General features: G+C 50.2%; 1 protein-coding gene across 3 annotated transcripts in view; it reads left to right on the forward strand.

Moving 5' to 3' along the window:
* Mast1 (microtubule associated serine/threonine kinase 1) overlaps nucleotides 1-15,115 on the forward strand; it is a 35,012-nt gene that overhangs the window by 13,503 nt on the left and 6,394 nt on the right. For all 3 annotated transcript variants that reach the window (XM_052729709.1, XM_052729710.1, XM_052729707.1), the window contains 15 exons: nucleotides 995-1,073; nucleotides 2,301-2,461; nucleotides 2,615-2,690; nucleotides 2,816-3,025; nucleotides 6,061-6,162; nucleotides 6,241-6,373; nucleotides 6,441-6,508; nucleotides 10,114-10,199; nucleotides 10,288-10,496; nucleotides 12,628-12,766; nucleotides 12,872-13,004; nucleotides 13,141-13,306; nucleotides 13,390-13,491; nucleotides 13,632-13,754; nucleotides 14,854-14,963. In XM_052729709.1, coding sequence (XP_052585669.1) covers nucleotides 995-1,073; nucleotides 2,301-2,461; nucleotides 2,615-2,690; nucleotides 2,816-3,025; nucleotides 6,061-6,162; nucleotides 6,241-6,373; nucleotides 6,441-6,508; nucleotides 10,114-10,199; nucleotides 10,288-10,496; nucleotides 12,628-12,766; nucleotides 12,872-13,004; nucleotides 13,141-13,306; nucleotides 13,390-13,491; nucleotides 13,632-13,754; nucleotides 14,854-14,963 — 1,897 coding nt within the window. The remainder of the gene's footprint in view (nucleotides 1-994; nucleotides 1,074-2,300; nucleotides 2,462-2,614; nucleotides 2,691-2,815; nucleotides 3,026-6,060; nucleotides 6,163-6,240; nucleotides 6,374-6,440; nucleotides 6,509-10,113; nucleotides 10,200-10,287; nucleotides 10,497-12,627; nucleotides 12,767-12,871; nucleotides 13,005-13,140; nucleotides 13,307-13,389; nucleotides 13,492-13,631; nucleotides 13,755-14,853; nucleotides 14,964-15,115) is intronic.

Raw genomic sequence — 15,115 nt, forward strand, 5'->3', positions numbered from 1 at the left:
GAACCTTGGGTCTTTGCAAGATCAACAAGTGCGTTTTGTTTTGTTTTCTTTTCTTTGGGGACAAGGTTTCTCTGTGTAGCCCTGGCTGTCCTGGAACTCACTCTGTAGTCCAGGCTGACCTCGAACTCACAGAGATCCTCCTGCCTCCACCTTCTGAGACTGAGGATCACAGTCATGTCCCAGTCCACCAGGCTCAGTCTGTGAACCCGACCAAACCAGGCACATGCACATGAGTGTTTGTAGGTACACTATGAGAAGGATTCTGTGTGGACAAGACTGTACAGGCCCAAGTCAGGGTATCACTGGGTTTGTTAGAGGATGGGTTCTTTTTGTCTGAGAAGATGCCTGGGGGTCTTCTCTGAGAGATTTCTTGTGGGAGTTTCTTGGAGTTAGATTCTAGGGTTCTTGGGAATGATTTATTTGTGTTAGCTTCTTTGTATTGTATTGTTATCATTTCGGGTGTAAGAGATTGGACCCAAGGCCTTGCACATGCTAAGAGAGCTCTCTATGGCTGAGCCATACCCCTAGCTCCCTTTGGATGGGCTTTTCCAATCCCTCCTGTGTCCACTCTTTGTGTGTCTTTGTTTTGTTTTGTTTTGTTTTGAGACAGGGTTTCTCTGTGTAACAGCTGTAGCTGTCCTGGAACTAGACCAGGCTGGCCTCAAACTCATAGAGATCTGCCCGCCTCTGCCTGGGATCAAAGTGCTGGGGGATTAAAGACTTGTGCCACCATGCTCTGTTGTGGGATGGCTTTTTTGAAGTGGTGATATTACCAAATAAGGAAGGTCATGAGTAAGTCCCAAGGAGAGGGATTCTTCCTCCAAGACCCTGGCACCTGACTTAAAGATGCCATTGTTCCCATTTTACTCTGCAAGCTGTAGGTATCTGAGGATCCCCATACCCCATATCCACGCTGGTCATGGCCAGTGGCTCCTCTCACTCCAGGAGTGAGGGGATCCCTGACAGAACTCTGAGCAACTTGGTTGGGTTCCAGGGCGGATGGACGCCGCTGGTCGCTTGCCTCGCTCCCTTCCTCTGGCTATGGCACCAACACACCCAGCTCAACTGTTTCAGTGAGTATGTGGAGGTGGATGGATGGGCGGGTAGGGACTGCAATGACTTCGTGAAGACCAGCAGTCCCGGATGGACTGAGAGGCTGGGTTCACTGCCCTTGATGAGTGTCCACTTGTCCATCCATTAGAGCTTTCCCCCAGGGCCTCATCTCTGCTCTCATTGCATTTCTACCCATTTCTTGTTATCCACGGTGACACAGTCTTGGGGAATTAAGGCACGTGCCCAAGTGCTTTAGCTGGCCAGAGCCAGGCCACCATGGCTTCTACCTAGAGCCCATTTGCTCGCACACTGGACACCTCAAAAACCTCTCTTTCAATGCCTTTCAGGGACACAGTTCTGATTCTCTATCCATCTACTGCTATGGTGATTAACAAGCATGGATACATGATCACATGGCATGCAAGGCTTCCTGGAAGAAGTGATTGAAACCAAGACAAAGGATCAGTTTGAATGGGGAGGGATTGGGAGTGAGATGTTCAAGAGGTCAGCAGCCTGGTCAGCTCCATAAGTCCTCAGAAAACATGAATCAGCTGCAAGTTGAAGCTAACTGTGTTATGCAGTTATACAGCTGGTTGTGGTGGCATGGGCCTGTAATCCCAGCTGGAGAGTCTGAGATAGGAATGTCAGCAGGAGTTCAAGGCCAGCCTGAGCTACATGAGACCCTACTTCAATTCCTCACCACCACCACAGGGAGGTGGGGGGAGAAAAAGGAAAGAAACAAATCGCTGAAGAAATTAGCTGTATTGGTAGAGTTGTAGTCTTTCATGTCTGAGGCCCTGGGCTTGATCCCCAGGACCACGTAAGAAAGCATGAAGGAAGGAGGGAAGGAGAGAAAGCTAGCTATCCCGCCAAGACTTGGAGCCGAGCAAGTGATTCACAGAGGAATGACCCAAGCATGGGAGACAGCTAATGCCAAGGCTCTGGGGCAGAAGCACATCTGGCATGTTCAAGGATCAGCAGGACCAGTAGGATGGAAAGAGCAGGCAAAGGGGGGCAGGAGGAGACGATGGCACAGGATCGTGTGCGCTAGGGGAAGGCCTCGTGGATACACTGTAAAATAGGAGCCACAGATGCTTCTGCACGACAATATCCCCCGTCCCCTTGGTATTTTGAGGCTGGCCTCAAACTCTGTCCCCTTAAGTGCTGGGATCACGGAAGGGAGCCAGACCAGGGTGAGTGCTGTGTTGCTTTCACGGCGGCTCTGACTCCCCGCGCTCTCTCCGCAGTCGTCCTGTTCCTCTCAGGAGCGCCTCCATCAACTACCCTACCAGCCCACGGTGGACGAGCTGCACTTCCTGTCCAAACATTTCGGCAGCACCGAGAGCATCACGGACGAGGATGGTGGCCGCCGCTCCCCCGCCGTGCGGCCCCGCTCTCGGAGCCTCAGGTATGCGGGCACCGAATCTCCTTTTTGAAGGGATGGGGTTTGGTGCATGACCAGAAACCTTCGGCCCTGGGGAAAGAAGAGTGAAGTGCGCGCCGGAGGTGGGGGACAGCAGGGAGGCAGGGTGCTGCACAGGAAAGACTTCTTTCCCTGCAGCCCCGGCCGCTCCCCCTCCTCCTACGACAACGAAATCGTGATGATGAACCACGTGTACAAGGAGCGGTTCCCGAAGGTGAGACCCCCACCCCCCACGACCACCCCTCGCTCGCTTGCGCACCTGGGCTCCGCGCGCCCCCTAGCGGTGGGCGCGCGCGGCGCAGGCTCCGGTGACCACAGCATGCTTGTACGGCTGCCCAGGCCACCGCGCAGATGGAAGAGAAGCTGCGGGACTTCGCCCGCGCCTACGAACCTGACAGCGTGCTGCCGCTAGCCGACGGCGTGCTCAGCTTCATCCACCACCAGATCATTGAACTGGCTCGAGACTGCCTTACCAAGTCCCGCGATGGGCTCATCACCACGGTCTACTTCTACGAACTGCAGGAAAACCTGGAGAAGCTGCTGCAGGACGTGAGTGTCAATCGCTTCAGGCCCCGCCCACGAGCCGGGCAGGCCCCGCCCGGTTCCTACACCAGCGAAGCAGGAGACTGGGAGGTGGAAAACAAGGATATTGTGGTTCCCACTCTAGGTCCGACGGAGGAGCTGGAATTTATCTCCTTAGCTGCCCTTCAGTTGTTTCAGCAACTATCACCTCCTCCGGTGGCCTCCTAGACCCTTCCCTCCCTTCCCCCTCACTGGGAATTGAACCCTGTGAACTAGTGACCTAGAACATTTGAGGCAAGTGCTCTATGACTGAGCTACATTTCCAGTCCTGTTTGTTTGTCTGTTTCCCTTTTTGTTCAAGATAGGGTACTGGGTAGTGCCGGTGAGCCTCCGACTTACCATGTAGTCAAGGATGGCCTTGAACTCCAGAACCTCCAGCTTCCTCCTATTGAGTGCTGGGATTACAGTCTTATGCCACCACTTCCGGTTTATGAGATACTGGGATGAAACCCAGGCCTCTGCACTCCAGGAGAGCACGCTATCAACTAAGCTACATCCCTAGTTCATACTAAGTTGCCCATAACTGGCCTTCAAATCACTGTATAACCCAAGCAGGCCTTGAATTTGACATTTTCCTGTCTCAGCTTCCTGAACAGCTGGAGTCACGGGCCTGTGTGTGATTTCTAACTCTGCGCACACAACACATTCTATGTATTTGCTTGTCTTCCTTCTTGGTTTTCCCACTCCAGTGTCAGCCCTGCAGTTGGGCACAGGGCTGTCTTGTTCAATCCAGAGTCCCCGGTGTCTTGTGTGGCGCCTAGTTCACAGCAGGTGCTCAACAAATACTGCATACACGTCTCTGGGGGCATGGCTCATTGTCAGGGGGTTTGCCTAATGTGTGTCAGCCCCAGGTTCCGTCCATAGCACCACACACACACACACACACACACACACACACACACACACACACACGCGTGCGCACACACGCGTGCGCACACACGCACATACACACACGCGCACACACACAGGCACAGACACACACACACACGCACACACACAGACAGAAACACACACGCACACAGACACACACACACACACACACACACACACACACACACACATACGTCATTGGATGAGCCTGCCGTGGCAGCACACACTTGTCGTTACAGCATTAGGGAAGCTTAGGCAAGAACATCCCCAGTTCCAGGCCAGCGTGGCCTACACAGTAGACCTTGCCTGTGAATGAATGAGTGAATTAATTAATGAATTAAGTGGATGTATGAATAACAGTAAACAAGATAATGTCCCGTCCAAGTTAAGGATTGTGGTGAGCACTTCCTGTCTGCTGGGGCACAGGTGGACAGAAAACAAGTATCCTTGCCTTCCTAGGGTAGAAATACTAGTGCAGGAATCATGGAAACAGGTCAGGGATCATGAGAGCGGCTGACATTTAGGGCTAAGAAGGAAACAAAACAGTGACTGGGTGCCTTATCAAGAGTCCTCAGGAAGGCTCTCTGGGGACATGACATAGAAATTGGGACAAGAATAATAAGTAGACAGCATCCATGGAAAGAATCAGAAGGAGTGTGCCCTGAGCAGAAGAAACAGTAAGTTTTGTGTTCGATCTGTTTTCAGTGCTCACTCTGAGCTTTATTAATGCCATTTAACCTCTGTGCCCAGAAGAAGTAGGCAAGGGTGATTTGCTCACTCTTTTCTTTTTAATTTTTTTAAATTTTATTTGTTTTGTTTTTAAAGATTCATTTGTGAACTCTATTTGTTTTTTATATTTATTTATTTTTATTTATTTTAGAAATAAAATTTATTTTATAAAGAGACAGGCTTTCTCTGTGTAGCTTTGTGCCTTTCCTGAATCTTGCTCAGTAGACCAGGCTGGCCTCGAACTCACAGAAATCTGCCTGGCTCTGCCTCCCGAGTGCTGGGACTAAAGGCGTGCGCCACCACCGCCCGGCATTTATTTATTTATTTATTTGTTTGTTTGTTTATTTATTTATATGTATACAGTGTTCTGTCTGCATGTATGACTGCAGGCCAGAAGAGGGCGCCAGATCTCATTACAGATGTTTGTGAGCCACCATGTGGTTGCTGGGAATTGAACTCAGGACCTCTGGAAGAGCAGTCAAGTGCTCTTAACCACTGAGCCATCTCTCCAGCCCCCATTTGTGTATTTCATGTGTATGGGTGTTTTGCCTGCATGTGTGTCCGTGCATGAGTGTGTGCACTGTCCAGAGAAGCCAGAATCCCCTCGAACTGGAATTACAGAAGTTGTTGAACCACAGGGGTACAAGGTATTAACCCTGGCACCTCTGCACGAGTAGCCACTGCTCTTAACTGCGGGGCCATCTCCAGTCCCTCATTTTCATTTTAAGTTTTATTTATTATTTGTAATAATAAATATTATTGGGGGACATATACAAATACATGGGGGGACACAGTGGACAACTTTTGGGAGTTACTTCCCTCTTTCCACCGTGGGTTCTGGGAATTAAACTCCGGTTGTAAGGCTTGTGTGGGAAGTGCTTTAACCTGCTGAGCCCGCTCCCTGACTGACACCCCTACCCCAGTGCGTGTGTGTGTGTGTGTGTGTGTGTGTGTGTGTGTGTGTGTGTGTGTAGGATAAAGCCCAGGTAAGCAGGCGCTCCTCTGTCACTGAACCACACCTGTCGCTCCAAGATGTGTGCGCCACTCACTTTAATAAACACAGTCTTGGAGGAATGATAGAGCTGGTGATCCCCTCGAGCCCACAGTAGGCAACATCCTACTCCCAAAAGATGTCCTCGGGTCCCCACATGTGAACCATGACACACACATTCCTACACCCATGCACACCATACATGCACAATAATAAATAAACATTACTTTGGACAGGGTCTCACTTGCTATGTAGAGAGAGCTGGGCTTACACCCACAGTTCTCTTCTGTAATTGCGACAGTAGTGACATTGTGTGCTCTGTGCAGCCCCAGGGCCTGGAGAGCCTGGTCTGGGAAAGAGGCCTGGCCGACAGATGACTTGGGAACCCGTTCCTTCCTTTCCTCCACTCCAGGCCTATGAACGCTCTGAGAGCTTGGAGGTGGCCTTCGTCACTCAGCTGGTGAAGAAGCTGCTCATAATCATCTCTCGCCCTGCAAGGCTTCTGGAGTGCCTGGTGAGGGGCTACTCGAGAGGGATGGGGGATGGGGTGGCCCTCAGTGGGTCCAGCAAGCTAAGCCCATTCCTGCCCCAGGAATTCAACCCAGAAGAGTTCTACCACCTGCTGGAGGCCGCTGAAGGACACGCCAAGGAGGGCCACCTGGTCAAAACTGATATCCCCCGCTACATCATCCGACAGCTGGGCCTCACCCGGGACCCCTTTCCAGGTGTGTGAGGGGCCTGAGGGGGTGGGCTGACCAGCCGGGAAGCCCACTCACACCCACCTCATTCCAGATGTGGTACGCCTGGAGGAGCAGGACAGCGGGGGTTCCAACACTCCTGAGCAAGACGACACATCCGAGGTGAGCTGCTGCCAGGCTTAGTTTCACACTCTGAGCCTCAGTTTCCCCATGTGTACAACAGTTTTTTCTCCATGAGCTTCATGTCAGTGTGAGTGTTGTGACACAGTGCTCTACTGCTGAGCGACATCCTCAGACTTCTTGTTATTTTAGCATTAATTTATCATTATTATTTGTGTGTGTGTGTGTGTGCATCTATGTGTGGGTGCACGTGGGTGTGGGTGTCCAGGGAGGCCAGAAGAGGGCATCAGATCCCCTGGAGCTGGAGTTATAGGCAGTTGTGAGCCACGTGGCCTGGATGCCAAGAGCCAACTCAGGTCCTCTGGAGAGCAGCAAGCACTTTGATTAGCTGAGCCACCCTTTCAGGTCGTGTGTGTGTGTGTGTGTGTGTGTGTGTGTGTGTGTGTGTGTGTGTATGCGTGTGTGTGTGTGTGTGTATGTGTGTGTATGTGTGTGTATGCATGTGTGTGTGTATGTGTGTATGTGTGTGGTATGTATGTGTGTGTATATGTATGTGTGTGTGTGTGTATATGTGTGTGTATGCATGTGTGTGTGTATGTATGTGTATGTGTGTATATGTATGTGTGTGTGTCTATGCCTGTATGTGTGTGTGTATGTGTGTGTGTATGTGTGTGTATGTGTGTGTGTGTATGCGTGTGTGTGTGTGTATGTGTGTGTATGTGTGTGTGTGTGGTATGTGTATGTGTGTGTATATGTATGTGTGTGTATGTGTGTGAATGTGTGTGTGTGTGTATATGTGTGTGTATGCATGTGTGTGTGTATGTATGTGTATGTGTGTGTATATGTATGTGTGTGTGTGTATGCGTGTATGTGTGTGTGTATGTGTGTGTGTGTGTGTATGTATGTGTGTATGCGTGTGTGTGTGTATGTATATGTATGTCTGTATATATGTATGTGTGTGTGTGTGTGTATGTATGTGTATGTGTGTGTGAATGCGCGTGTGTATGTGTGTATATGTGTGTGTATGTATATGTATGCTGTGTATATGTATGTGTATGTGTGTGTGTGTATGCGTGTGTGTGTGTATGTATATGTATGTCTGTGTATATGTATGTGTGTGTATGTATGTGTATGTGTGTGTGTGTGTGTATGTATGTGTATGTGTGTGTGTGTGTGTATGTATATGTATGTCTGTGTATATGTATGTGTGTGTATGTATGTGTATGTGTGTATGTATGTGTATGTGTGTATGTATGTGTATGTGTGTGTGTGTGTGTGTGTACCGGTGGAAACTAGAGATGCTCTCTGGTGTCTTCCTTAGCCAGCCCCACTTTGTTCTTTGAAATAAGGTGCCGTCTCATTGAACCTAAAGCTCACGGGTTCTCTAGGCTGGCTCTCCAGTGAGCCCCACACGTCTCTGTCTCCACCCTGCCCAGTGTTGGAAGTGAAGGATACACTGTGCTGGGGTCACACTCAGGAACCATTTCCAACTTCCACCACTGCACGGGAGCTGAACTCTTACCCTCACATTGTGTGGTGGGCATTTTACAGACTTGAGCTGTCACCTCAGACCCAAGACCTCAAATTTAAAAATAAAATCCTACTACGTAGCCCAGGCTGGCCTGGTTATACTGTTCCTCAGTCTCCCAGGTGCTGGAATGTGACATCCCCCCGCACCCCCCCTCCACACCCCGGAGCTGAGGACCGAACCCAGGGCCTTTCTCTTGCTAGGCAAGCACTTTGCCTCTGAGTTAAATCCCCAACCCCGTGACACCTTTTTTTTAGTTCTCCCTTTTAAAAAAATTGAGGCTAGCTGGGTGGTGATGGAGCACGCCTTTAATCCCAGTACTCAGGAGGCAGAGGCAGGAGGATCTATTTGAGTTCGAGGCCAGCCTGGTCTACAAAGCAAGTTCCAGGACAGTCAGGGCTGTTACACAGAGAAACCCTGTCTCAATAAACAAAAAAAAACAAAAACAAAAAAAAAAAAAAAACGAAACAAAACAAATCAAAAAAAGAAAAAAAAATGAGGGTAGGCATTGTGGGACATGCCTTTAATGCCAGCACTTGGGAGGTAGAGGCAGGTGGGTTTGGGAATTAGAGGCTGGCCTAGTCCACATAGTGATTTCCAGGACAGCCAGGACTTGTAGAGAGAGACCCTGTCTCAAACAAACAAAGCCCCCAAATTAAAAATAAATAAATAAGTAAAACGATTGAAATGTGGGGGCTGGCATCTAGAGAGATAGCTTAAAGGCTGAGAGCAGAACATCTGGGGCTCAGTGATTGAGAGCACCGGCTGCTCTTCCAGAGGACCCAGGTTCAAGTCTCAGCACCCACATGGCGGCAGCTCATACCTGTCTGTAACTCCAGTTCCAGAGCTTCTGACACTCTCGTGTAGGCATACATGCAGGTGAAACACCAGTGAACACAAAATAAAGTAAATTATATATTTTTTAAAAAACAGATAGCCGGGCGGTGGTGGCGCACACCTTTAATCCCAGCACTTGGGAGGCAGAGGCAGGTGGATCTCTGTGAGTTCGAGGCCAGCCTGGGCTACAGAGTGAGTTCCAGGAAAGGCGACAAAGTTACAGAGAAACCCTGTCCAAAAAAAAAAAAAAAAAAAAACCCAAACAAACAAACAAAAAACAAAATAAAAAAAAAGCGGAATACCTATTGCTCTTGCAGAGGAACTGAGTTCAATTTTCAACACTTATATCCGATGGCTCAAAACCATCTGTAACTCACGTATAAAAAACGTATCTTTATAAATATTGAGATGGGTTCTTGCTATGTTGCCCAGGCTGACCTCAAACTCCTGGGCTCAAGGGAATCTTCTGCCTCAGTTTCCCTAGTATTTGGGACGACAGATGTTTGTAAAATAGCAGAAGTCACCATCTGCGCACTTTTTGGGTTTTATGTTCTTGATTTTGGCTGTGCTAGGGGTCAGTTGGCCTCTAGCATGCGCACACAACTGTACAGCTGTAAGTCTAACGAGCTATGGCCTCTCGCAACCTCGAACTCATTGAGTGCCACTCAGCCCCTCCCTCGGATCTGGCACTGGCTTAGCTCCCTCTCTGGATTTGCTCATTCCTCCCCCTCTTTTTTTTGAGACAAGGTCTCCTCTGTAACTAGGAGTAACTTGAACTTCATCTGTAGCCTTCAGCTTCTGACCTCCTGTCTCAGCTTCCCAAGTGATGAGGTCACAGGTGTGAGCCCCCACGCCTAGCGGCCTCTTTTCCTTTTTAAAGATTTTATTGTATTTAGTTATTTACCAGGAGGGGGATTCATGGCACAGCATGCATGTGGAGGTCAGAGGACACGTTTTGGGAGTTGGTTTTCTTCTCTCATATGGGTCCTGGAGATTGAACTCAGGTAGTCAGACTTGGTGGCAAGCCCCTTAATCCATTGAGCCGTCTTTCCAGCTCCCAACTTCTGGGAACATTTTATATATGTTCATGCTACTTGTAGGTTTTCAGCCTTTCCTAATGGTAGAGTTAGGAATTCATCACCAGAGGCGGTTTAGATTCAAGTGGCAGCTTTGTTGCTTTCTCACTGTGCAAACTGGATAAAGGACTTATTCATCCCCCTGTTCCTCAGTTTCCCCATGTGTAATGGTGGTGATGACGATGGTCTTGCACTTTCTTCTGCAGGGTCGCAGCAGCACCTCAAAGGCCAAGAAACCGCCTGGAGAGAATGACTTTGACACTATCAAGCTCATAAGCAATGGTGCCTACGGGTGAGCCACCCGGGGCTCTGGCGGGGGAGGGTGGCGGAGGCCGGGTGTCTCGGAGGTGATGGCCGGTCCTCGCTCTCTTCCCCCGCAGGGCCGTCTACCTGGTGCGGCATCGGGATACACGGCAGCGCTTCGCCATGAAGAAGATCAACAAACAGAACTTGATCCTCCGCAACCAGATCCAGCAGGCATTCGTGGAGCGCGACATCCTGACGTTCGCAGAGAACCCTTTTGTGGTCGGCATGTTCTGCTCCTTCGAAACCCGGCGCCACCTTTGCATGGTCATGGAGTATGTGGAAGGTGCGGCCACTTTGGAGTACTGCTGCGCCAGCCAGCGCTGCTGGGCCACCCACTTGACCCAGGGTCACCTCTTAGATCACATGCTTGTTTTCCTGTTTGCCATCCTGTCATGTCCTTGATCTGTCTGCCCATTATGCCCATCATCAGGATCTCATTATGTATCCTTCTGAGTGCTGGACCCCCTCAATTTGTATTCTATACCCATCTTTTTATCGATTCATTTGTTTTCACACCCATTCAACACCCATTAATTGGGGCACCTGCTTTTTTGCTTTTAAGACTTTATTTATTTATTATGTATACAGTGTTCTGTCTGCATGTATCCCTGCACCCAGAAGAGAGCACCAGATCTCATTACAGATGGTTGTGAGCCACCATGTGGTTGCTGGGAATTGAACTCAGGACCTCTGGAAGAGCAGTCAGTGCTCTTAACCTCTGAGCTATCTCTCCAGCCCTGGAACATCCATTTATTTACATGCTTTTCCTTCCCTCTGGTCATCTATTCATCATTCACCCAATTCTCCTCCTTTCTTCTTCCCTTCCTCCCTCCTTCCCTGTCTCCCTCCCTCCCTCCCTGCCTGTCTGTCTGTCTGTCTTGTCTTTCTGAGATAGTCTTCTAGAACTCCCAGGTCCCACCCCTTCCTCAGCCTCCAAGTAGCTGGGCCTAAGGGTGTGCAGTCACATCCATGCACCCTTTCACTTCCCATTTGTTAGTTCCTCTACAACTCTTACTTTTTTGGGGGTGCTGGGGATGGAATCCAGGAACTCTACTACTGAGCTGCACCCCTAACCCCTCATTGGAGGATTCTAGGCAATGGCCCTCCCTCTCAGTCATGTCCCCAGCCCTTCACAGGTAGAGGTAGTTCCAGGCCAGCTTCAGTTATGATTTAGTTAATAATAAATATTATTATAAATAAAATATCATAAGTAAAGTTAATTACAATATCAACTAAAGCTCATACTTTACATTATTATTCATACTTTATATTTTACATTTATTCTCCATCTTTATGTATTTCTGAGCAATATGTAAAGTTTGAACCCAGGATTTGTGTGTACTTGGTTTCAGGCCCAGGCATTTCATCGATCTTTTTCTATATTATGTAACATTCACGTGACAGAAACGTCTATGCCACCTTTAGGAGTGGCTCTATCCAGGTGCTCTTACTAAGACACTGACCATCGCCTAGCTCTGCTTTCCATGTGCACGTTCCTTCCTGATATACAGATTCCATGCTCTGTCCAAAGTTCGTGCAGAAGAGCATAAACCTGCTGCGTATTGACCTAGGGGCCCTGCCCTGACTGACATCTACCCCTGGAGGAAAAAGGGAGAATGGGTATCAGGCAGACTAAAATGCTGATTTTGGAGCAGGGATGTGGTTCAGCAAAAAGCACCTGTCGAGAAGCCACCCGTGAGGGGCTGCGAGTGTGGATCAGTAGAGGAGTTACTGCTGAACACACATGAGGCCCTGTGTTCCACCTACAGCACTACTAAATCACATGGGGATTCCACTCTTCCTGGGTGGAGGCCAGGAGCCCACATTTTAAAAGCCCTGGCCCTCAAGGTTCAGTTGTCAAGAGGTCGAGTCATGCTTTCTTTGATTCTAAACAAAACTCACAATCATCAACTTCCGGTTTGAACAGACCTGACTCTGAGTCAGAGTCCTTATGTAGAAAGTGGGCTGGACGGTTCACAGTAGCTGAGTTATGGAACCAGCCTTGTTGTTGAGCAACAGAGGAATAAAGGAAATGTGGTGTGTGTACACTATGGAATTTTTCAGCCGTAATGAAGAGAACCAAGTCTTGTCATTTGCATTAAAATGGGTACAGATGGAGACCTTCACATTGAGTCTCAGAAAGAAAAAGAGAGAGAGAGAGAGAGAGAGAGAGAGAGAGAGAGAGAGAGAGAGAGAGAGAGAGAGAAAGTGGGCTGGTCATACCAATTTCAGAGGATGATTAATAACATGAGTTAAGACTAGGAGAGTGCAACTCTTCCCAAGACTTGCTCCAGCCCTAGACCTTAGTTTTCCCCTTCTGCAAAATGGGTACAATGGAAGTAGAGAAAGGTGCATGCTGTGTGCTTGGCTTTGGGTGGCCCCCTCTTTACTTGAACCCCTTCCCTGACTCTCAGGTGGTGACTGTGCCACTCTCCTGAAGAACATTGGAGCACTGCCCGTGGAGATGGCTCGAATGTATTTTGCAGAAACTGTTCTGGCCCTTGAGTACTTACACAATTATGGCATCGTGCACCGTGACCTTAAACCAGACAAGTGAGCCTTGACCTTTATCACCTGCCCCTGCTCTGTTCCTTGGAAGACCCAGGGCCAAGGGCAAGGACCTCACTTTTGAAAACTGCTCATGCCCTATGCCTGCAGCCTCCTCATCACTTCCATGGGCCACATCAAACTCACGGATTTTGGCCTCTCCAAGATGGGACTCATGAGCCTCACAACCAACTTATACGAAGGTCACATCGAGAAGGATGCCCGGGAGTTCCTGGACAAACAGGTGTGTGGCGGGCATGGGGGTCATTCTGGGTGGAGTGACCTGGAAGGATCTCAGGGATCCAGGGCCTGGTGGGGGGCACAGCTCTCCCTTGAGGCCCCTTCTGTGGCCAGGGCACAGGCTGACCGCCTGCCCCCAGGTGTGTGGGACCCCAGAGTACATCGCACCCGAGGTCATCCTGCGCCAGGGTTACGGCAAGCCAGTGGACTGGTGGGCTATGGGGATCATTCTCTACGAGTTCCTGGTGGGCTGTGTGCCTTTCTTCGGGGATACTCCAGAAGAGCTCTTTGGACAGGTCATCAGCGGTATGTACCTCCTAGGTGGGCAGGTGGGAATATAAAAAGCTGGGCTGCCTGGGGTGACTGCTCAGCTTCACTTTGCTTTGCAGATGACATACTGTGGCCTGAAGGGGATGAGGCCCTGCCAACAGATGCCCAGCTTCTAATATCTAGCCTCTTGCAGACCAACCCCCTGGTCCGGCTTGGGGCAAGTAAGAGAACTTTTGCACAGACAGCCGATGCTGGGAAGCAACACTGTTCTAGCTTGTGCTAAGGCCTGGGGTTGAAGATGACCTGAAGGGCTGGATGGGTGGGCAGGCTGTCAGGTGTCTCTCTGGTCTTCTGCCCGCAGGTGGGGCTTTTGAAGTGAAGCAGCACAGTTTCTTCCGAGACCTAGACTGGACGGGGCTGCTGCGGCAGAAGGCAGAGTTCATTCCCCACCTAGAGTCAGAAGACGACACCAGCTACTTTGACAGTGAGTTGGGGGTAGAGACACATACCTGATCTGAGGAGAGTGGGATCCAGAGAGGTCCTAGAGTGAGGGCTGGGACAGAGCCTGACTGAAGCTGCTCAAGCCTGGGGATGCAGGGCTGTTGTCCCAGCTACTAAGAACACTTTCTGTGCCACGAAAAGAGTTTAGGGGTTCTATTCTCAGCACCCACATGGCAGCTCACAACCACCTGTAACTCCAGACCTAGGGGATACAGCACCCATTTCTGAACATTGTGGACACCAGGCATAAAGTGGCTCAGAGACATACATGCAGGCAAAACACCCATACACATTAAAACAAACCAAAAATAACAAAAAGTTGGAACGATGGTTCAAGGGTTAAGAACCCTCGCTGCTCTTGTGGAGGACACAGGTTCTGTTTCCAACACTCATGCCGGAGGGAGGGGATTGGGGGAGAGCAGGAGATGCTCAAAAACATCAGTAACTGCAGATCCAGGGGATCTGATGCCTCTAGCTTCCCCAGGAACCTATACCCAAGCTAAGTGTGCTCACGTACACACACACACACACACACACACACACACACACACAACTTTTTTTTTATGAAAAGAAGAAAAACAAAAAGGAAAGTGAGAAGATGGCTAGGGACACAGCTTAGGGGTAGAGTGTTTGTTTGCCTTGCATGGGAGAGAACCTGTGCTCAATCCCCAGTAATGCAAAAAAAGAGACAAGACCCAAATTGCCTTCCAGGCGTGGCCTCGTGGGATTTGGCGCAGTCCACCTTAGGAGCAGTGCCTGTGCTAAGAACTGGGGAATGACTTTGGTAGGGCACAGGGGTAGATCCTCAACGTGGGAGAGTTTTCAGGTTGGGCCTGGGCTTTGCCTAGATGGCAGGGCTCGGACCAAGAAGGAGGCAAGACCTGTAGTAGCCTGAAGTGGAGGCAGGGTGCAGGGTGCTGTAAACGTGGATCTGGTAGTTTGGCCTCCCCCAGGCTCGGGGAGAGCCAGAGATTCGGAGAATGGGGCGCGGGCGGGGGTGGGGCGAGGAGCGGCGGGGAGGTGTCTGGGGGCGTGTCCCTGACATAGTCTGGCTGGGCTCTGAGGAGGCGGCGGTTCTCCAGCCCGCTCGGACAGGTATCACCATGTGAACTCCTACGACGAGGAGGACACCACCGAGGAGGAGCCCGTGGAGATCCGCCAATTCTCCTCCTGCTCTCCGCGCTTCAGCAAGGTGCGCCGAGCCGGGCTGGGCTGGAAGGCCTGTGGACCGCAGGGTCCCAGGCACCCGAGGTCTCAGTTTGGAAAGTTACAGAAGGGGTGGGAACTAGAGAGTTGAGAAGCCTTGCTGGGGAGGCGGGTGTGGGGGGGGGGGCGTCTATGGAG

Source organism: Peromyscus californicus, unplaced genomic scaffold (genome assembly GCF_007827085.1).
Source record: "Peromyscus californicus insignis strain IS unplaced genomic scaffold, ASM782708v3 Scaffold_8__1_contigs__length_139910024, whole genome shotgun sequence".
Lineage (NCBI taxonomy): Eukaryota > Metazoa > Chordata > Mammalia > Rodentia > Cricetidae > Peromyscus > Peromyscus californicus.